At 38.8% G+C, this 24,062-nt stretch overlaps 1 protein-coding gene across 4 annotated transcripts in view; it reads left to right on the forward strand.

Annotated features, from left to right (window-relative positions):
- BCAT1 (branched chain amino acid transaminase 1) overlaps positions 1-24,062 on the forward strand; it is a 67,175-nt gene that overhangs the window by 2,302 nt on the left and 40,811 nt on the right. For all 4 annotated transcript variants that reach the window (XM_056340722.1, XM_056340724.1, XM_056340723.1 and 1 more), the window contains exon 2: positions 15,752-15,823. In XM_056340722.1, the coding sequence (XP_056196697.1) occupies positions 15,752-15,823 (72 nt within the window). The remainder of the gene's footprint in view (positions 1-15,751; positions 15,824-24,062) is intronic.

Consider the following 24,062-nt stretch of genomic DNA (forward strand, 5'->3'; position numbering starts at 1 on the left):
TACCATTTGGTTATCACTATAGTTATGCAAAACCTAATATGCTTATAAAGGTATCAGTAAGCAACAGCATTATTACAGTTCCTTATTCCTTCATCTCTGCCTTCACAGTTTCCTGGTTTTAGTCATAACCCTCCCTTTCTCCTTGAACCATTTCTAGCCCAACCTCAACTCTCCTCCTCTGTTTTTTTTGAAGGAGTGTTATGTATAAGAAATGAATTAGACCTCTGGTTTATACAGTCCTGCCTTGTCCACTTATTGTACTGATTTTTACTGACAGGCAGTGCACTCTTAGCATTGTGTGATCCAGTGAATATTCTGATTTTTCCCTTAGAAACTGAGTATTGAAATCTGCTGCAAAGTCATAGGTAAAAAAGAAGATTGCAAAATCATTAGGTAGCTTTAACACAGTTGATACCTTGCTAAACCAGTCCATAGGCCATATCCTTGGTTTAACTTGATAGATGTCCAGCCATTTTAAAACAATTTATTTGGTCTGACCATGCTAAAGAATCAGAACAGACATTATTTTCATTACTTCCTTATGCCATTTTCTTAAATGAGTAGTCGTAGCTGAGTGTATAGTGAATGGCAGATTATTTGTAGGTTTGGAGGCCAGACCTTCAGGAGCTGAGGGGTAACTTCTGTTTGGAGAAATTTCACAATTCGACTTCTTAAACCGCGTGTGTGAGGGCTGGCATCTTCATGTCACTACAGTGACATATTATGTACTCCACAGTGCTAGATAAGCTTCTATGAGCTCAAGCCACTCAATATTGATTGTGGCTTTTGATAATAAATTGTGGCTATCCAACTGCCACAATGGCTGTAATGTAGAGATTAAATGGACAGCCTTCATCTTCAGTGTCTGAACTTTGGTGATACTCAGGCGTAAATCAAAGTAGTATGTGACCCTGATTTGTTATTCATAGTCACTTACATGCTTGCAGCTTGTACCTCCAATTCTTACATTGGATGAAGCGAGTGGGTGGCCCCATTTGCCTTGGAAACAATGTCATTACTTTATGACTTTATACATTAAAGGGACAGGTAATGTTACCTCATAAAATAGGGCACCTGTTGTAGAACAGCGATTTAGCAAATACTACCATATGCTATTGCAGATGAAAATCCAATGTTATGCTTATGGAAAGGCCTAAATTTGCCCTATGTATATCAAATTATCCAAAAGAGTTAATGTGAACTAAATAATTGCAACTGTCTTTAAAATTATTAAGAAGTTTTACCCACCTGTCTTCAGTGCATCTTGGCCCATAGTTTATTACTGTTATTACAAACTAATGTCATGATACCCATCCAACAGAGTTACTCATTTACCTTCTTCCCTTGAGGTCTGCAGTTTGTTTCAGGTTTTATTTTAGAGTATACCTGATGCATTAATGAAGTGCAGCATATGACTTCTCAGTAGGTACACAGCTATTGCTAGTTCAGTTTGCCTATTACAGCATTTCACACAATATTTGATAAAACGCTCTTAGTAAGCACAGAAAATTTCCTGGTATATGAATAGGGTTTAATTCCATATAATTTCCAGTAGCATTCAGAGAGAACAGTGCCACGCAAGTAATGTCCACTTGTTTTGTTTTATTTAGACTGTTGCTGTAGGTGTCATTGCATCTGTAATAAATGCTTGAATTTGCATTACCCTTACTGAGAATGAACTTTTTTAAACTTTGACATTGAGAGGCTGAGGAAACTGGGTTTGTTCAGTCAGGAGAAGAGGAGGCTTTGGGGTGATGTAATAGCAGCCTTCCAAAATCTGCATGAAAATCAAGGAGACAGGGCCAGGCTCTGCAATGATGTATGGTAGAAGGACAAAAGACAATGGCATAAATTCAAATAAAAAAGAGTTTCAGCCTGTATATAAGGAAAAAATTCACCCCACAAGGACAGTCAGGCAGTGGAACAAGTTGCCAAGAGGGGCTGTGCAGTCTCCATCCTTGAGAGCTCTCAAGACCCAACTGGATAAAGCCTTGAGAAACCTGGTTTGAACTCAGAGCTGACCCTGCTTTGAGCAGCAGGTTGGACTAGAGACCTTCTGAGGCCCCTTCCAGCTGGATTTTCTTGTGATCCTGGAAAAAATTTACAAACTAAGATTTTTATTATTTTTTTTTAATCCAGTGAACCAGTGTAGGCAGATTTCTTCACAGAAGGTAATTTCTGTAACATGTTGATATTGTAGTAATATTTTGTTCTTCTCTACTATCTTGAGAAATGCCAAGAGCTTAACAGAAGAGGCTGAACAGCAATGTTGGTGCAAGACTCTTCACAAGAATGCTACTTAATTTGGACCCTTTGGAGTTTGTTTGTTGGGGATTTTTGTGGGTTGGTTGGTTGTTGTCATCCCCCCCACCCCTGGGGTGGATGGATCCCTACCCTGGGATCCATGGTGTGGTTAATCAATACTCCCATCAGCGTGCCTGCTGCTGAGCCAGGAAAGAGGACTGTACCTCCTTCCTACATTCAACACCTTCCCTTTAAGTACTGTACTTTCTTTCCCTATCTGCATCAGAGAGCCAAGCTAGTACTTTTTCTGATAAACAGAATACATTCTGGTTTTGCTAGATTTTTTTTTTTCCTTACCAAGTTTTAAAGAATAACTCCTTAAACAAGGATCATTGTACCTGTAGGCACTGGCCATGGGAAAGGAAGAGGTATGTCAAAACTCCCAGGGAAGCTGGTGAGGTCAAGGGAGAGTTAAGTCTCAAGGAACATGTTTTCCTTAAGGTTGAGTTTTTTATAACACTGCTGGCTTTTAAAAAAATAACTGCTGCTTTTAGGTTTTGAAATGAGTTCACAAGGTTTTCTTGCTACTTCTTTTCAGTGCAGCTGACTGCAAGTAAATTTCAATGCACTGTTAGAATTCTTACTTTTGAAAAGATTGTCTAGTAGTTTTCAGTTCTGTAATATTTGATGCTGAATTTTCTAAATTGTTTAATTCTTCCTTTGACATGTGGAAAATAAAACACTGGCAAAACTATGAAGCACTGAACAAAAAAAGAAGACCTTCTTTGATTTTAAAGACTGTGAACTTTAAATTACTGTATCTTAAATATAATATATACTTATACCATACAAAATTGCATATTCTATTCTTACAAGAAAATTATTAACTCACAAGGTTTTAGACAACTGCATATCATCATGCAGTTCATTAAAAATCACATAAAGTGCACTTAAAACTAGCAGTAATAGTATAATTTCTGTGGATGCATGGAGTGTCTCACCCTCCAGTAAAATAAAGGAAATTCTTAGTCAAAGCAATACGGGGAAGAAAACTGTATAGGAAATTGTAATACTTGCAGTATCCTCAACGTATTTAGCAGACTAGCTGTTAACTAAGTTTCTTACCAGATGCATGATGCAGGTGTTAGTTCCTTGATTTTAAAGTTTGAGGAAACAGGTAGAGAAGTTAAGTTTTTGACCCTGGATGAATAAAAGCATAAGTAGTTTTTAATAGGATCTATAGTTGTAAAACATTCACAAGTACCCTAATCATTCCTGAGAACAGAACATCAGGTTTTGTTAAGATTGTCAAATTACCAAGGTCACAGTCAGTGCTAGTGTTAACAAGGTAAAACTGTGGGTCCTTCTGAATCCTGCCCTGCACAGCAGCACCACCTGCTTACAAACTCTTGTAGCAAGTTTCTTCTGAATTGCTAGAAAGTGTTGCCTGAAGTATAGGGTGTGAAAGCTATATAAAATGAGTAGTTGTGCTCTAGTGTAAAACTGTAATGTGAGCCGAGTTTATTCCTTACACAACATGAAGTAGTAGCTGTAGTATAGGGTATTACAGCATACAGTGGCTACACAGCCACAATTTTTAGCACAGCTGTACAGCTGCATAGATACCTGCCTGCACACAGAAAAAGAATAATCACATTGTATTCACATGCTTGTATATTTGAGGCATTTTTCCATCATGAGTATATAATTTGTATTTTAAGCAAGTATGGTGGTTAAATATGCTGTAACCTATTTATATATACATGGGAACTAAATTGCAGACTCTGCCTTAAATTGGATTAAATGTCTTTAGAAACAGAAGTGCAGTTTGGGAGACAAATGAAACAGAGCTTCGCATGCTGGGAAGTGTTTTATTTCTGTAACCATAAAGGAAGTCCATTGGCTTGTTTGACTGTTATTTGGTTCAGTTCAGTTTTTCTTCTTTTTGTATCCTTCTAACACAGCTGTGCTTTTTTTCTAAATCTGATCCTGTGCTCTGGCTCAGGCTTCATTCTCAGTTGCACAGTGCCTTACAGAATACAAAGACAAGTTCTGTAGCTTTTTTTATATTGAAAAGTGTCAGTAGCATTAGAATATCTTCATTTTTTAGTATTATCCTTTGCCTTTCAACACCTTTTCAGAGATGACTTTTGGCATTTACAGGCTGATTCTTTTCTTGACACCTGGAGATAGAATTTCAGTAATGTCAGCATTCCTTTCTGGTGCTCCATTGAGCTGAAAATGCTGCGTTTACAGTTGTTCCCTTTTGGATCTTCTTTTAAGTGGTCTTGCTGTAGCCAGGAATGTTTTCATCACGTCAATTGGGCAAAATGTTTATTGTGACATACATAGAAAACTAGTGTTCTGTCCTGCCATGTCCAAGTGAACTGGATTTCAACAGTGGACAAATTGGATCCAATTCTAAGCTGTTTTAAGATGCTTAAGATTAGCTTCATAAATTCAGAAATGACAGAGACATTCTAGTCAAGGACATTGATGTTTGTGTGGGTTGGAGCTGGGCAAAACCCTTGGATCATGAGGGTATTATAAATAAATCATTTGTCAGTTTAGATTATTGATCTGAGCAGGGCCGGTGATCATCGATCCAGATGTTGAACTGCAGGAGGACAAGCCTATGTTACTCATCCAAGGCCTGTTTATTATCTTCATTACTAGTGCCACTTCTCAGTATTTGAAAGTTACCACTTTTCTAATAGGGACTGTGTCACTCTTGATTTGTGATGACTTTTTACTGTGCTGCAATTTTGACAAAGGGCCTCTGTTTGCTTTGCATGTTTCATGCTGACACCTCTACAAATATCTCATCTGTGACCATACTTTTTCAAGGCCACTTTTAATGTGCTGAGTGCTATTTTGCTCTCAAATTCCCTGGGCAGAATCCAGTTTCCTCTGGGCATTGTCAACAAATGATGGGGGATTTCAGCTAAAGGGCTTGCTTGCAGCATTTTTAGAAAGGATACATAGGGTAACTTTAATGCAACTGCAAAATTTTGTAGTGTTGTAATACATGATTTTCCCCCTTGCTTTAGAGCTGTTACACAGTTGAATATATACTAAGAAGGTGGAGTATCTGGCTTTGTCACTAGATTACCACTTTTGAGCAGACATCATCAAAAAAAGCCGGTTCTTGTGGGTGTTACCTGGATGCTTTTCCACATTCAAGAGTGTAATGTGTGGCACTGTACAGTGACACTGTTGTGCTCTGCTTTTCTTGGCTTGTTAGTAAGCTTCTATGGGATTATGTACATTTGCTTGGTGTGGTGGATTATGCCTACTGTTAATTTGAACAAGACCACGAACACTTTGGAGGTGCTGTCTTCAAATAGGTTCCAAGGATTTTCCTTGCGGCTTAGTTCTGTTCCTTGTGCCCTTTACATCAAGAGGAAAGCTTCAGCTTCCTTTCTACTTTGTTGAATTGTGTCCAGTTAAATCAAATTAAGGCAGTGTTTGAACACACAGCAAAAGACACATCACAAGGATATAACCCAGGCTTTGGTAGAGATCTGCCATTACTTCAAACCAATTATACCAGGCTTAAAACGCACTGGAGCTAGTATAGGCAGGTCTTCTGCAGCTATCACCTGTGTGCTGCTGTGGAAGAAGCTTGCATAGGGCATAGCTGTCAGTTGAGAGCACAGCCAAAACCACATCAATCATTTACACTTGTTTTTTCTTCCTGGAGAAGAACTGCAATGGATCTGATGGGTATGTCTCTATAAGGAAGAGGAGCTGTAGACTTGGTTCCTGGGGAGCTGTGCACAACCTGTCTACCTCCCAGTGAATTCTCTGAATGAACTGCCAAGCAGTATGAGGTATGCTGATGGGACAATCTATGCCTAAATTTCCTGTCTGTAGAAGAGACAGATGTTTCCACCTTCCTTCACTTAGGTGGTGTGACTGTAGAGCCAGTATTAAGTTTTAAGGCTTCCAGGTATTACAGTGAAAAAACTGGCTTAAAGCTTATAAAAAATGAAGGTCTCAGTTCTTTGGAGCAAAGAGTAAAATAACTGCAAGCACCGTACAGACCAGTCCACCATCACAGTTTGGGAAAGCACAGTATTTGCAACACCTCTAGACAAAACTTGCTGTCTTTTTAGTTTTGGTTTTTTTTTTTTTTTTTTTTAATTACCCTGGCTTGCATCACTTGTTTAAAGAGACTTATTAGATCACTCAATCGGCTGTAAGCCTTGAAAGCTCAGGTCTGGGTCCTTCTGCAGCATTGTGGCCAAATGTCCAGGCAGAATATGTTATCTAGGTGTATACAGTTCTGCCTGCAAGCAAAAAAGCTGGGACTATGCTCTGCCGTTTGAAAAGACCAACACAGAGAAATGCATTTATGAGGAGTACTCAGACTGGTCAGGCAGAGTGTCCCTGTGGTATTGAGCCCGTTCAGATCCCCAGGTTAGCTGCTGCCATGCTTTATCAGCTTCATCTGTTGGACACTGAAGAGCTAAATAAACTGCTTGGCAAGCAGGTAACAGGCAATAACTGCACTAACAACCTAATGCAATACAGAAAGTCATGCTTCTTACGCTTTTGCATAAGGTTCTCAGTGGTGAATTAAATAGGCCATTCAAAGTTATCAGGGCTGGATGTGGTACCAAGCTCAGTACACGTCTGCCCTTTACAGACCAGCAACCACATGCAAAGTTAGGTAATGTTTTATTGTACTTTGTGTTATTCGAGGGCCAGCTATGTAAGTTACTGTTTTATTATCTCTAGTGGGACTGTATACAGGACTTGTGGTGGACAAAGTAACTCCTTTCTCCTTCAAAAGCCTTTTTTTTTTTTTTTTTTTCCCCAGAGCCTTTGTTTTCAGTGTGTGATTCATCATTGCTCAGTGTCTTATGTAAACCTTTATTCCAGTGCAAAATGGACTTCAATGGGACACGGTCTAAGCACTCTGAGAATAGCTACAAATGCCCCTTATACAGGCCAGTGATTCAGGCCTGACCCTGTGTTTCTTCTGGTTCCGCTGTTACGAGGGTGCTTGCAAACAGGAGAATGACCTTGTATACAGGTTTCTGTCTGCTGGCTCTTTTCTTTAAGTACGTCAGTTCTCATTTTGGAATTCATCACTGTGTCTAATGTGTGTTTTGGGTTTTTTTTTTTCCCCCTAGGAGTCTACAATGATTATTTGCAAACTGCAGAAGCTTTGGTCTCCTGCACTAAATTGTCTGCTTCCAGTTCTAAACCCTCAGTAACTCTCAAGACAATGATTTTATTTGTTTCTGCTGTGTATGCATTCATGTTATTCATATTATCATTTGGTAATTGCATCAAGCTGCTTGCCTTGGTCATCAGCTGCAGGATCTGTGTGTAGTTTCCACCATCAGGGAATTTAATAAACAAATTGTAAGCTATATGTTATGCATCTTTAAAGCAGATCTGTACTTTACCTGTACAGCTGTCTCAGGATAAAGGATACAGACAGTATAACTGAATCCCTGAGGAAAATTTTCGTTGTGCTTAGGCTCATCTTTGCTGGTATTAACACTGCTGTTAAAAGCTTTGGTTAACTTTATAAAATCTTAAAATGCTAATTTAGTACCTGGCATTATAGAATACATAAGCAAAGAGAAATGTTAGAGAAGACCTCATGAACACAAGCTTCCTTGTGGTTAACAGCAAAGCTGGGTTATGCTGGTAGGGGAATGTATGTAATAGCTATTTTCCCTTTCCTGTTGCCAGTTTGATGTAAAAGGGCTCATATCAATGAGAACTGGGCCTAAACACAATAAAAACCATGGTGACTTTCAGAATTTTCATTTATTTTGTTTGAGCAATAAGCATATCATATAGACATGAGACACTATCTAGTTAGAAAACAGACGGATGAATTTATAGGTCAACTAAATCCAGCTGGTTGCTTTAACATGTTTTTCTTTACGCCATTCTAGCCAACAATGCACTTGTTAAAAACCTAATTAATGCTAGAGCAGACAAACAAACCAACAAAAGAGGCACTTAGAGGCACTGTTCATAGGAGTTAGAGATGGAAGAGCTCCATTAGGTCATCTGCCTATTCCCCTAATAGTACAAGCCTGTTTTCCTCAACCAGGAGGGAAGTGTCATTAAACTGAGCAAGAGGGTAAAGACAGAGGAAATGGCACTGGGGAGTGACAGAGCAACAAGAAGGTCATAGGAAGGAAAACAAAAAGGAACAGTATAAGCATTTGGCTTAGAAATCAAGGTTAAAGCACATTGCATTTGGAGGTCGTTTGCAAAAAGGATTTCTTTAGAGTACTTGCCTATTCTGTAAAGAAAATAGGAAGGAGGATTGTATGGTTGTGCAGGAAATGTATTAAGACAGAACTAACTATTGAATAAAAGGACACCATGCAGAGACGTAGAGCTGCTTTAAGTCCTGTATTCAATGGGAACGGTAGTAGATTTTCAGTATTATTCAATTGGGAATCACGCTTTAGACTCCATGTTGTATGAGTGTAATTTACAGCTCATGTTGTAAATTTTATGGAGTATCTTGCCAAATAATTTTAGCCTGAAGCTGAATAGGTCCCTGGTCAGGTTCTACTTAAGAGTTTGTGATGACAAATTAATCTATCTTGTATTTCTGGTGAACTCTTTTCTTCCCTTTAACCTTCTTAATAGTCCAGTTTGTTAAGCATACTTTTTTTTTGGATTTCAGTCATAGTTATCATTCATGTTGCCTAGCCTTGCTGCCTTTCAGGTGAACTGATACAAGTTTTCTTGTATAACAGGTTAGGCATTACTGAACTCACTCAATCATTAATTTAAGCACTGAATCAAAAAAATGGCATTATTTCTGAGAGAGGTTCCTCACCTGAGTGCTGACTGAAATGATTTGACTTTGCCAACATTGTCCTGCATTTATTTAATCTCATGAAACCAACTTAGTCTGCTTTTAGAGTTGTAATGTAACTATAAATGTTACTAAATATGCATCTTGGCTGGACAAGCTGAATATTTCAATTTCTTTATGTTCTCTGTTTTAATGTTTTTTCTAACCAATAAATTGTGCTCGTATAATCCAAATTGTCTTTTATTTAAACGTAATAAAACCAGTGATACTTGTTTTAAAAGGAGCATATTTCAGTTTTATTTGAATTACTTAAATTGCTTTAAATTAAACCAAATAAACTTCTCAAGCCAGAAGATAAGTGCCTGCACAGTCTTTTGGATTAGTTTAATGATAATCTATTTAAATTCAACCTTACTTTATGGAATGCAGCTTTTGTAAATAGAGAAATTCTGGTATGTTCTATACCCTGATGATTTCACTCTGATTAAAGGTATCATTAAGTAATGTGGAAGCTTTCTATTTTCTGCTATGCTAGTTGCCTTGTATTTTGCCTTGTATTTTTCTTTATTGTATGCTGTTATTATACTGCCTCACTGTTTAACCAACATTAGTGCCAGCTCAAGGTTGAACAAGCAGCCACAGTAAGGTGATAGTACCCAGCTGACAAGGCATCAGGGCAGATATGTTAGGTAAGAGGAGTCTTGAAGAAATGTATTGGATGTGCAGAAATCAACATGAATGAGAATTCTTGGTGAACTGAGTAAAAAGCTAAGCACTGAAACTGCATATGCCAAACTGTCCTTATGTTTTCCCTTTGTGTGTTTTGTTGTTGGTGTTGTATCCATCATTGTCCCCCGTGCTGATCTGTGCATACATTGAGGTGTATCATTGGAGCTGCTCTGGGATTTGTGCTGTACATGTTCTTTGAATTCATTATTGAAGACGGGCAGGACAATACCTGGAGAGTGTGCCAACCTAACATACAAAAGATACCTCAGAGTTCTCTGTTTGGCTTGATAAATGGTTAGAAATACAATTGAAGAATCAGTCTTCCTGCTCCTCCTGTCTTGATTTTGAAAGGAGTAGATTTAAAAGAAGTTGTGTGGATAAGGCATGTCATACTATCATGGAAATGACCCAGCCCAATGAATGTACTTGGTGACACTTGCATGGTAATGTATACATATGTGCATGTTCACATTCACGAACATACAATATAAAGACAGTATTAAGATATTTTTATATCAGGCAGCTGCTTCCATGACAGCTGAGAGAAATATGCTTGGCTGTTAGACTCCATAAATGAGCTTCCTAAGCTCTGGAAGTCTTTCATAAATGTTGTTAAATAAATATATTTTTAGTTGATACTAAAAATAGTATTATATGACTCAACCCTACAGCAATATTCAGAATTTCTCTCTCAGTCTGACAGCAGGTGGATTTTTTTTTAAAGCTATGAACATCATTACCACTTTTTTTTTTCCTGCAAATTCATCTCTTAAATGGTGTGGCTGCCAAATTGTATTAACATTTCCTAGGGACAGATGAAAACTGTTTTGGAGTCATGGAACTGTTTTATGTGACTGCAACAATATACAGAATATATGGCACTTGTGCATGTTGGACTCTATTTTATACCTGGAACAGAAAGGCAACTCTGATTTGTGTGGCTTTGAATGCCAAAGTACCCGTCATCACACACTGGATTTGGCTTGCCTGTAGGCAGTGTCATAGTATAAGACATGTATTGAATTTATTGATCTGCTGGATTCCTGGAATCTGGTAAGTATTCTAATTTCATTATCCTTCCAGTGTAAATCAGTGCATGAAATACTTCTTAGACACTTAGTCGCCAGAATGAGGCACAGGAAAAAGCAAGACACTTCTAGCTTGGAGAAATGTCTCAGAAAGGACTTTCTTCACTGAAAACTGTTTTTCATATGACTTCTGACTCAGAGGAAACTCCCACTCCATCTTTGCTGGGGCCTGACTGCTACAAGATACTCTTGGTTTTGAGTTTATCTGCATAGCAGGTGGTGGGGTTGCCTCAGCAGGAGGAGCTATATGCAGCCATAGCTGTGTTTCCGTGGCTTATTTGCTTCTTTAGGTTCTTGTCCGTCATGAATAGCCAATGCCTGCCAACAAAGCACTGTCTACGGTTCTTTTGTGGGCGTGAAACTTGATTTTCAGATGTTCTCTGCCATTGGCAGTACTCTGATCAGAGGGCTGGTGCTGCTGATGGAAATCTTGCTCAGAGTGGGGTCTTGTCTCTGATTTGAGCTGTCTGTGGGCTGACTTGGATGAAGCATGCACTGGTGAAAGCAAAAATTTGCAGTTTATTTCTTTATTCCTACCTTGTACTAGGGAAAGTTTTCTGTTCCCGACTGGTGAGAAGAGTTACCAAACAGCAGGGAAAATTAAGTGAGCACAGAACTGATTAAAGAATTAGATTTCTTTGAAAATGGGTGACAAAGGACATGGCATATAGAGGTAACTGCAAATTATTTTTTTGAGAACTGGTACCATTCCTTTTTATTAAATAATTTCATATGGTGTAGGTTAAAGAAGTTAAGTTTGCAGTTTAAATTTACAGTGATGAAGCTTCTGATAATCTTCAGTTCCAATTTCATAACTGAGGATGAGCCTGTGGGATAATGCAGTAGCTAAAGCCAAAGAACAGCAGTTTGACAAAGGATCTAGTAGAATTGCAGTTTATACAGCAGATAATCCCAAATGAGAACAAAGACATTGGTGCTACCACTGGGTCTCAAAAGCCACCAAGTGTGAGGGCACAAGAAAAACTAAGCAGAGTCATGTAGTCTAGGAAGTGTAGGGAGTTTAGGAAGTCTAGGGAAGTCTGCCAATTTTTGTAGCACAAGGTCCTTTCAGCTGAAGGGTAGGAAGGTCTGCGTAGAAGAGGTAGACTCTCTGTTTTGAAGCAGCTGTGAGATCCAGGAGGATACTCCAAAAGATGAACATAACTAGAGGCATGGCAAAATGGTAATAAGTGAAATTGTTTGAGTGCTCTTGCAGGTCAGTACTTGGGCTACAAGGTCTTATGCCCATAACAGAATAGCAGTCAGAAAAGGTGTGCCAAAGGCAGCAGGGAAAGCCAAGAGACATTGGTTGGAGCATCCTGATGCTAAAATGTGTTGAAAATACCTATGTCTAATGCATTCTGATGACCAAATGCAGGAGTTGAATGTTCAGTTCTGGGAAAGCTCTAGCAGTAATGCAGGTGACAACTATTAGGTATAAAATTTCCAAAAGTGCTGGTAAATGTTTCACACACAGCAGTCCTTCACACACTGGGAGGAGACTAACCCCCTGCTAAGGCTTACCTCCTCTTTATATGAGAGTTAGATTGGAAGTAAAGTACTAATGTGATGGAATGATATTATCCAACTGAGTATGGTGTGATTGCTTTTGTAAGTGCTGAAGGATTTGCAATTATTATTATAGCACTGAGATCTTCTATAAAAGTAAAGACAGAATTACTCATCACCAAGTCTTTATTTTAGTAGTGTTTTGTAGTGACACAATGACATAAACCCTGTTTTTTAAAAAAAAATTAATCTAGTGTAATGCTTTACACTTTTTTTGTTCTCTTACAGGCTTTACAGTAATGATAAAAATATGCCATTTCAATGTTTTTTAAGGAAAACTGAAATGCTCTCCTATTTCCAATTTAGAAAAAACGGTTACATATAGGATAAAGACAGTGGTGTTAGCTCTACACTGCAACATAAGAAACACTGTCATGCTTGTGTAATTGTATAGCAACTTGATACAGACTTGAGTGACTTTTGAGGTGACATTGACCCAGTGGCTCAAACGTATCTTTAGGATAACATCAGTGTTTTTAATGGATGCAGTTTTAAATCTACCATGCTATTAAACACAAAGGGCAAATTTATGCTTGGCATATCTCCCTTGGTAATGTTGGCACTAAACCAGGGAGTAATTTTCCCTATTGCATTTAACAACATGTTTCAGGTTTAAAAGCCATGGAGCCATTAAAATATGACTCCATCATTTAGAAAGTAATTGCGGTATATCTTTCTAGTGCTGAGGGATTAAATCAATTCAATCTCAGTGCGGTTAACAAAGGCAGTTAGCTACTTGCTTTAAATATGAGTTAAATCTGTAAAACATGATGACTTCATGGAGAACAGGACTGGCTCAATGGCATACACCCAAGAAATGGGCTGTTGACTTCACTGAGTTCAGTAGGAACCTTGAACTGAAGGGTAAAATGATCGTGCCCCTGGGGGCTGTTCCTGTAGGTGGTCCACACTTGAAATTCACATACAGGTTTTGTATCTTTTTAAAGATCATGAAAGAGAATATTAAACTATATCCAGCTTTGGTCCTCTCTGTGTTGATGCCAACTCTTGCTTTAGGGCAACTTCATAAAGGAGAGGTGGGAAAAAACCTGAAGCATAATGGCTGAGTATTTGTCAGTATTTGCTGTCACCAGTAATTATTTCAAAATCCAGCTTTGCATACTGGATATTAGACAAAAGTCAGGCATGAGCTGGAGCTGCTGGAGAAATTCTTGCTCCAAAGCTGGCACTTACCAGGCTGTTAGCTGGTAACCAGCACACTTTCCATCCTAATTCACTAGAGTGCAGAGAAAAATTGGTTGACTTGATTCATCTGCAGAATACTTAACTGTTATAAACTGATGGTGTCATGAAGGCCTTCTGGGATTTTGCCAGAGGAATTTGGAAGTATTTGACGAATTACAGAGAAAGCAAGAACCTGTTACACAGTGTTTAGTTGAGACTGTCCCTTAGCTTGGGTAACGCTTTAGTCCTGCTACAGTCTGACATGGAACGCCATTGAACACTCTACCAAAAAGACTTGTCTTTCTGGAGTAAAAACCTCTTAAGATTTAAGGCAAGTAAAACATGTTGTTCATAAGGCTTTAAAGGTAAAGCGTATTGGTACACTGTGAAGGGGTTTGTGATTTCTCCCAGCAGATCCTCCTTTAGCTGACAGGAAAGGAGCCTGCAGCCGTGATTGCATGCCTCGCTGTTAGAGGGTTAGGAAAAAAGAGGAACAGAAGGGTTAAAGCTGATGGTGAGAGAAGGCAGGAGGGACGTTATGGTCCCCCTGGGGCGCTGGGGGGAGGGGAGAGGAAGTGAGATCTGCTGTGGACGGGAGTTTGCTTTTTCTTTTGTTGGTAGCAAGCCTGCTATGTGTTAAAGGCCCACTGAAGATACTGCACTTGCCCCTGCCCACCCCCACCCCCCATCTACCATATCCCCAAGATCTGCAAAAAGGGAAAAAAATCATGTCACTTGCCTTGTGTGTGTGTCATGCTTCACAGCCTGTAAGCCAGGCAGCCCCAGTCCTGGCCCCACAGCTGGGTGGCTGCTGCAGGACTGGGTGGCTGGTGTCTCCCCGGCACTGGCATCCACCCTACACGCAGTGCTCCAGGTAGGGCAAGGGCTGCTCGCTGGTTAACAGCTTGGGGCAGGGATCTCACCGCCTGACCATGAAGTCTCCTGTGCACCTCTTTTCCTTCAGGGTATTATACCTTTGACCTGGGGCTTTCCCACCTGGGCTGGGACTTCCATCCGAGATGCCGTGAGGCTGAGGGGTGGCAGTGTGAGAGACAACCACCAAGTGGTGAGGAGCCAGTGCAGGCTCCTGCTAGTGCTTTTCCCTTGCAGCCCCTCTGACCAGCATGACTGTTTCCCCACGTCCACCCATCCCTGGCCTCATCTCAGCAGCTAGCCATTCCTTCTGCCGTTCCCTCCATCTTGTCAGCTGTGCTTCCCTTAAGCCACCGCTTTCATGGACCATCACACAGACAGTCTCACTCCTGGCACCTTCCTCTTTCAAACCTCAGCTCCAACTTCATCTTTCTAGCTCTTCTGCTCAGAAACAAGAAATGCTGTCAGGGCTGTATTTGTCTCCTTTGCTCGATGCTGTCGATGCTGTTGGGTGTTATATGCATTTACTGGCCACTGGCAAGGAGGTCTAACTAGTGGAGGAGGGTCCACAAAGATGCTAGCCTGATGCTGTGGAAACCGCGGTTCTTGCTTTTAGGTAGATGGCTTGCACCTGTCTGTGTTATCCCTCTTGCTGAAGAGAAGGATGCCTAGAACTATCACTCCTTTTGTTTCAGTTCCTGTCTAGCATGGTCAGTGGTAGAACGCTTGAGTTCAACATAGTAGATAATTCAAAATATTCTGGTTATATATTTATATAGGTGGACATTGTTTTCATATCATTGTTTTCATTTAATGAAGGATTTAACAAAAAAAATCCTTTCCCTTTTTCTTCCATTCTTTCTAGCCAGAAAAGGCAAAAGCAAATCTGTTGGGTAGATGTTTTAGTAGAGAAACTGGGATCTGATGGAATTGTGTAAAAACACTATTTATTTAGTCAGCTTTGAATTAAAGACTTGTGATGTTGTCCATATCCTTCCACACTTCTGAGCGATAATCTAATCTAAGACATCATCTTTCCTATATAGCCCGGAAATACTGTTGTGCAAAATATTGTGACTGAAGTAAAACTAAAAGCCTAGAAGGTAGAAAGTTGTGCTAAGAAACCACTAAAAAATTCTTTCTAATATATTTACTGATGACAAAGTACAATCTGTTCCTAAAAATAATTAACTGAATGTGTACCGACTTTTCTGCAATGTGCACTGAGTTTGATTTCCTCTGGTTTTATTTTTTCTAGGGCTGTCAGAATGAATGCACGGCTGGAGGATGCTCAGAAGAAACAGCAAAGTATATGACTGAGTCTTTCAAGGTACATTTGTTTAAAAATGTCTGAAGCATTTCAGTAGATGGTGCCAGACAGCATCTGTAACACAGTAGTGCTTGTTGTGCAGGTGATTATAGCTACTGACATGCTTGAACATCATGATTCTGTAAGTTGCATTTGCTGAAAATGTTTTCAAGGTAGAAATTAAGAACATGACAAGAACTTTATTATGGTTTTGGGTACTAGCTAAAAAGTTAGTAGCAAAAATTAAAATGGCATAGGTGATGATATTTTTAACTCTTACCTGCTTCAAAAGCAATAGAAATAAAGATTGATTACCCCCATTTTTTTCCAAACAAAGTCTGTGTAACAGTCTATTATTTGTTAAACTTTGGCATTATGAATGGTGCTCAAAGGTGGGTTTTTCCATCTGGTCTCAAAGTTGCAGAGCTAAGGGTCTCAGAACTCCAAAGCACACCACAGCTCTGGCACATTATTGGCACTCCGCAAGCAAACAGGGCTGTTATAGTAAGGAGTGCTGAGCAGCAGACAGGAGTTGACAAGAATCTGAATCCCTCTTTTTTATTTTAATCTTACGCTTAGAACTGAGCTCAGTTAAGATAGCACTCTTTGCTTCCTTCCTGAATGCAGTGCTAGTAACTAAGAGCTTATTTTAAACACTGTATGGACACAGATGTCAATTACTAGTTTTCTGTTGGAAATTTAAAGCCCATCAGCATGTGCTCCTTTGAATTCTACCTTCTCTCCTCATTCCCTTTTTTCCTGCCTCTCTTTCATACTTCTTTTGCCTTTATTCCTTATGTCACACATCTGTAATTATTTCTCCCCCTCTCTTTCACTGCTTCATAATCTTTAAAAGCCTCATTTATATTTTGCAGATGTTTAAAAACTGTAACCAGAAAAAGGTGACCTCACTTGTGCTTTTTCAGCAGTTCCCTTCCTGTTACTCCTGACTATTGTCAGCAATAGTCAGAGGTGAAATTATGATGATACACTTTGTAACTGTCATGTTCTTCCTGATTTTTTGGGCAGTGCCACTGCTGTGCAGTCTTCTGAATTATGCTTAAGTAGTTATTTCCAGTTTAGTTGCCAGGCTTTAACCACATATGGAAAATAAATGCTGCAAAAAATGTGTTGGACTCCTGGATAAAATTTATTCTGGTGTTGGTCTCATTGAAAACAGCAGATAATTCTTGAGAATCCAGAATTTCACCGTGTAGCCACATGCCATTTAATCCCTTTTTCTCCATTCTCAGCCCTTCCTAGTTCTTCTCTTCCTCATTTCTGTGCATTGTGTCTCTCTGGCGATTCTGCCAAAGAAGGAAGATTTAGGATGACCTTTTTAGGCAGAAGGTCTGATTTGGAAAGTGCTGTCAAAAACATGCACGCAGTCAGTTTTGAAAGCCCGATATTCACAAATATGGAGTGCAGAGTTTTGTGAATTCACCTTTAATGAATAGACAAGATAGATCTCAGTAGATTCATTCAGTAGAGCATGCCAGTGTATTTAAAACCAAAAATGGCTTTGCGGAGAAGAGACTCTTGTGCAATTGCACTGTACTGTTTCCTGCCACTTACTGACGTAGTTCAGAAGGAAGACAGAGTGGGAACAAACTCTGATAGTGTTTGGGTTTGTGTGAACTGGGCATAAAGTAAAGCAGACTTAGGGCAGATTTAATTATACTGGCAGTCAAGCAGGTGCCTTACCAAATCTCCAAATACTGGGCTGTACAAAGTTGGATTTAATCCAGTTTCCTTTCCATCGATACTTGTGTGTCAGCCAGAATGGCAAATCATTGTAGCGGAGAGTCTGTGTGAGGGGAAAAATATCTTAGCAGGTGGGACAGATGGTCATAAAGGGAATAATACTAAGAAAAACAGCTGGTTCAGGCTGAAATCTAATATGTAAGTCCATTCCTGCCTTATGGCTTTGTTTCTGAAGATTAGCTGCTGTCACCAGCAAGGGGTACAACTTTTTAGAAAATACTGTACTGGGGGGGCTGGGGGGGGGCGTGGATATATGAAAGTTGTGATGGGAATACAGGTAATGATTGCAGTGTCCTACATTATAATAATTATTTGCCATCTCTTTAACTTCATTGTCAAATTAAAAAGAAAAACTTTATAAATGAAGGAAAAAACCCACCAGACAATGACAAATAAAACAGCCTGGATTCATTCTAGGGAACTTCACAAACATTTCTGTGGAAGACAGTTACGGTTACAATTTCAGAAAGTATAGCTAGTAACATTTCAAAGGAATCAAGTTGACCCATGGGGCTGCCTGTGCTGAAGAAAGCTGCAATTTTGTGCCAGTAACCCAAGTAATCCAAGATTGTGGGAATGTAGAAAACAGGGTATGGTTTTGTTTTATGCTTACATAAAACATATTGTTTAAAGTGGATGATGCCTAACATCTGAATGCCAGATTACCCCTCTGAAGACATTTCTTTTTAGAATGTAGTGCTGTGCTTTTTAGGTGTGATAAGCTTCTTTGAATTTCACTGCAATTTCTGCCTGACTTGGAAAGATAGAGTTGGAGAGTCCCTATACACAGGGAGGGAGGGAAGGAATGCTGCCTACAGCTTCTAGCAAGCAGTGAGCCCCTCTGCTAGCTGCTCTCTGTTTTAATTCTCATGGGTTTCTCTTAAGTCAATAGGTCAGAATTGGCATTTTGTGTTTTAACTGCTACCAAACTACCTTATTGTGACACACTTCTGCAGTTAAAAATCTCATCTTGACAGGTCTGTGATTTACAAGACAATGTATTGCATGTAGAGTTGACACATGACCGGTGATCTTGGAACAGATAAGAAACATCCAAGGAAATAGCGATTATGCTAGAGTTTCCTGTATTGTAGAAAATGTCAGATCTCTAGGATTTATCTACCCAGCTCCGTCCACTAGAGTGAAATCTTCCTTCCTCCCCCAACTATTGTATGCACGTATTTGTGTATTTATTTATTTAAATAACTAGCTGTGGTTCATGACAGTAACCTAAGAGATACTGCAGTTTTTGCCTATTGTCAACACTGGATCTCTAGGAGGGGAGTATGAAACCAGTAACAGAAAGTACAGTTATCCTCTGTACCACTGAATGTATCTTGGAACGTTGAATGAAGAAATGCACATGTATGGTTTTGCTCTTATATATATTTTTTTTTGCATTCAATAATGCTATGAAATAGCACACAGTTACGTCTAAGGCACTTAATGTTTAAGGTTAAAAATCTGGTAATTTTGTTAATGCATTCGTTCTGCTTATTGTACTGCCACAAGACAGAATAGATGTTGTTTGGGTGATGTGGTGGTCTATTTCCATATGTAACTCTGCTTTGTGGTTTTTTTTTAAAGTGTGTGTAAGCTCTGACTTTGAATTCATAATGCTTGGTCTTAAGAAACTAAAGGCATCCATGATTGCTTTTTCATTCCTTCATGTTATCAAACTATATCCAGAAAGATAATTTTAGTTTTTCTGTAACCTTTTGTCATGTAATACATTTTCTCTTTGAGAAACTGATACATGGAAGACTTTTAAGAAATTATTACCTTCTCCTATTATATTTCTCTGTGTTTTAACGATCTGCAGCTGTGTAGAATTAGTTGGGTATCCTAATGGTGCAAAGTTAAGTTTTTTCTTTTTTTTTTTAAAAAAATATCTAATGGCCTTTTTATTATTATTATTTTTAGTGGCCTTTTTAGTATACCAAAATGGTGCAGAACTTTTACGGAATGCTGGCTAGTCTGCTATGCCAAATGAAGTATCTGTAGTTTACAAGTGAATGTGGATTAATTTGGTAATACGAAGACTTTTGGTAATGAAATGCAAAATGTTCAGGCGGAGCTTCTGTATCTGAATGGCTCCTCATGATACTCTAAATAACTGTGAGTGTTCCCGTACAATCTTCTGCAGACAGCTCAGCCTTTCCAGGCTCCAGGCCAGTGGGATGTGAGCCCATGGCAGACTGGAAGCTACATAGGCAGGTTAGAGTGGTTCTGTGCTTGAACCAATAATCCCTGTTGAGATCTTGGACTTGCTAGACTGGATACAGTGCTGTGCTAATATGTTTACATGGCTTCCAGTTTGAAGCTAGCTCACATCTAGCTGTGTGATATGCTGGATATAGTGATTTTTCTGTAATTATGTATGTTTTGTTTGTTTCTTGCATAGTTATAACATTGCAGAGCCCAAGCTGTGAAGTAGCTGACATTGTGCTAGGTATTGTACAAATCAGACCAGAAAGATTATTTCCACACTATAGGTATAACCTACAGATAAACAATCAAAACCTTTGACGGTTTTTCTACAGAATCTAAAGCAGTAGTGTATTTTACCTCTAGAAGAAGTATGAAGAAACTGAAAAATTATTTCCGATGCAGGCATTTGTGGTTCAAATTGAGAGATTGCTAGTGAAAGTTTTACAGACATTGATGTTGTTCTTGGAGGTCTCTTCACACAAATGCAGTTATTCCTTGCAATAGGACCTTTGGTTGCATATTTTAAAACGTGTAGCCTTTGCATGAAATGACAGGGAGTTTGGTTGCCTCTGTGTAAAACACACTGTGCTGACTCTGATTCTCTGCTTTGTTCCATGTTCTTGACAAATAATGAAATAGCATTTAAGATAAACAACAGGTCTATATTTTACCCTGGAAATGCTAAAATTATAAATAAGGTAGTATTACAGGAGTAATCTATGCAGTTAAGGTGTAGGTTAGATGTTACTGAAGTATGCAGCATTTTTTGTTATGTAGTGTACATTAGAAAGAGTTGGAAATATTCCTTTTTTCTGTTGGGAATGTTATGCCTATTTTCAAAACAGTCTTTGAAAGAAAAACTTGACTAATTATTGATTTTTTCTATGTTTACATTAATGAAACTACATTACTGTGATTCATTACCATGTTTATACTAATGAAAGTCAAGTGCATCAATAATCTGTGCCAAATATAGTGGGATGTAAGATTCCTTACTGTGGGAACTGGCAGAGGGACCAATCCATTTTGAGATAGTAGACAGTTTTAAGCTTTACTTTAGAAAACTAAATATTTTATATGTGAAAAGGTTGCTGACAGAGATAAAGAATGAGCAGTTCTCCAACCCTTGTTTTTTGAAGAGAATTATTTCTTCAAATTTTCCTCCTTCCCCTCCAATGCAAAGATTAAAAACATATAAAGTACAGAATAGTCTAATTTTTTGAAACATATTTTTAAAAGCTGAATTAATTGACTGTATCACATTGAGAGGGTGAAAGTTCCACTCCTTGAAGAGTTTAGGGAAGTACATGGCACTTCTCTTGTGTTTTCATTTTGTATGAACAGTAGGTAAAGTTTCTGACATGCTCAGAGCATATGGGTCAGCAAAATGCTGAAATGCTTTATATGCGTTATAGTTACCACATTATATACATAGCTAACAAATATAAAACAGTTTACACAGTGTATATATTTTCACATCTCTTCCTCTCCAGCGTGTTCTCAATCTGTCATTTTTTACTAACGTAAATAAATTATTTACCTGTCAAAGCATCTCCAAAATGTTGTGTCTTAGAACCATAGGCCATCTAGTCCCTCCTTCCACTGAAAGTGGGACTTACATCGAGCGCCAGACCAGGTCAGCCATGGCTTCGTCTGTTGAATGCAGTGCTGCGCTGCTCTCTTTAAGAAAACGTTTTTTTCCGATGTCCTGTATGAACCTCCTAAGCTAAAACTGTGTCAGTTACCATCAGTATGTCATCTCCGTATCATTTCCATGAAAGTACATAGCTGTAACCACTGTTAGATCAGGATTCTGTTGTTGTTGTAACAATATTTAGCATTTTTGGACTGGCCTTTGCGTTAGAAAAGGTCATTCTGATTTTATCTTAATTTCAGCTGAATCTATTCACTCAAGCTTTTCATCAATGGCAATAAAATGATTTACTTTTTGTCATGTGTTGAATCAAAAAAGATTGGCAAGTAATAATAATATTAGATCACAGTGCATTCTTATCACTTGATTATGCCTCCTAGCAGGCTGTGTATATGCTGCAGAATTACCTCAGGTCATTTACAATCAAATCCATTCCCTGATCTTCAACCTACCAAGAGGGAAACCAGCTACAGCACAAAGAAGATTGAGTGGGGGGTGGTTTCTGTAGCATTCTGCATCTACACAGGAATTACACAAACGCTTTTGAATACTACCAATAATAGCTGGGCAAGACTGACTGACATATCTACTGCTTTCATTCCAGTTATCAGGAAAGTATGGGTCTAGGTCACAGTAAAGATCAACACACAGTGCACTTAGAGCTGCCTGTCCTGTTTTGACAAACGAGAGAGGAAACAAAGCCTAATATGTGTTAATCAATGTTTCAGTGGGTTTTGGTTGCCAGGAGAAAGTGCCCTTCCTGAAGGAAACCATGCAAGTTGCATGCACAGGTGGAGGTTGCACTAGTTCAGCTTGGTATTGCTGATGGCTCTATTTGGCACATCAGTGTTTCTAAATCAAGCTTGTTACTACAGTGCAGCAGCAGCAGTGTCACTGCTTCAGGATTGTAGTAGCCAAGAAATGCTACTGAGCAACAAGTTCTTAGTGCTGTGAAAATATTTTGCCATGATTCTTCCATGACACGCTAAGGGATGATTTCCCAACAGCCTGCAAGTAGGTTTCCCATGCCATCAGGAACCCACCTATAATGAGGCATTTGAGATCTGTGGCAGTACTCTTCCGTTTTACCTTGGTGGCAAGTAGTTTTGTGGTTTTCTTCAGGTGGATGACGTCCTTCTGATAGTTGCAATAGGCTTTCTAAGCTGTAGTAGAGAAACTGATTGTCCCATTATCTGATGCCATAGGATTTGCAAATAAAACTAATTGGCTTCAGCAGATAACAGGAGCTTTTGGCCAAGATAAAAGGAAGATGCTAGAAAAACAGTCAGGATGGTTTGGCTGAGTTGATTTATAGCACAAAGAAAGTGATGCCTTATCTTCTTTTTAACTAGGAGCTTAAGATATGGTTGGTATCTGTAAAAGCACAGAAGTTTCACTAGAATTTTGAAATTCCATTCCATTTGGATTGTATCATTTTCTGGACTGATTTTTTCCAAGATGAAGAGTTGCATTTAAAATGGGCTTTAACACCAGCCAGTTATTCCCAAATGAAACTATCTGGCTCCGAAACTTATAAAATCCATGGTGTCCACACCTATTTCCAAGAATTCTTAAATTGTATATGTCATTGTGATATCAAGTCCCCAGGTGTGATATTAAATGTTTCTTCGCTGAATACACATGAATAGGAACTACAGCTTAGGAAGAGAATGTAGTCTTCCCCCCCCCCCCCCCCCCCCCCCCCCTAGGATTTTGTTGGCATTTCTTGTTGCTTTTGAAATTATCTCTATACCCTAACCTTCTCCCTAGAGAGCTGGAAGAGTTTTATCTTAATCTCTTATTTAGTCCCTGTTTCTAAGAAAGTACTGAATGGAATGAATTGGCACAGTGTGGCAGTTTCAGTAGCAGATCAAACACTGAAAATTTGTAAGTTTACCTTCTGTCTACCATTGTGAGAGAGAGATGGGGTAAGAGAAAAAGGCAGGTGTGGTTAACTGAATGTTTGAAATTATTCCCATAACCTCTGTGTAAGAGACTGTGCCACAAAAGTATTTTATATTCCTAAAAGTTTTTGAAATTCCATGTGAAGTGATAAATTCTGAATGCCTTCATTCCATGAATCCACTTTCTTGCATGCCTGCAAGCTTATTAAAATCAGGGTAAGAAGATTTAATTGCAACTGCTCTGGACTTGGGCATGTGAGATTATGATTCTATTCTCAGCTATTCCACGTAACATGTTTGTGACTGGCCAGGCTACTTAGGTGAAGTATTTACAACTTGTTTGCCTGAAATTCAGGCTTGTAATTAATTTCATCCTGCAATATGGCTACTTTTTTAGGAAAAGCTTATATATAACTATATCATTTTTTGTTTCACTTTCTTCATATGACATAGAAATGATTTTCCCAAACCATGAGATAGTAGTGTCTTAAATCTTTGCAGACCAAATTTGTAAGTTTTGTTTTCATACAGGGTTATTTGAACATTAAAATGCTGTGCTACTGTACAAAAATGTATCAGTGAAATGCCACAGAACTCTCTATTCCAGTTTTGTGTCACAGGCCAGTGTGAGCCCTCATCTTGTGTTAGGCTCAAACCTTCTCCCAGGCAAACTCTTTCTAAAAATGGAACATTGTGTTTATGCTACAATGCAGAAATACAGTGGTTG

This window comes from Falco biarmicus, chromosome 5 (assembly GCF_023638135.1).
Source record: "Falco biarmicus isolate bFalBia1 chromosome 5, bFalBia1.pri, whole genome shotgun sequence".
NCBI classification, from domain to species: domain Eukaryota; kingdom Metazoa; phylum Chordata; class Aves; order Falconiformes; family Falconidae; genus Falco; species Falco biarmicus.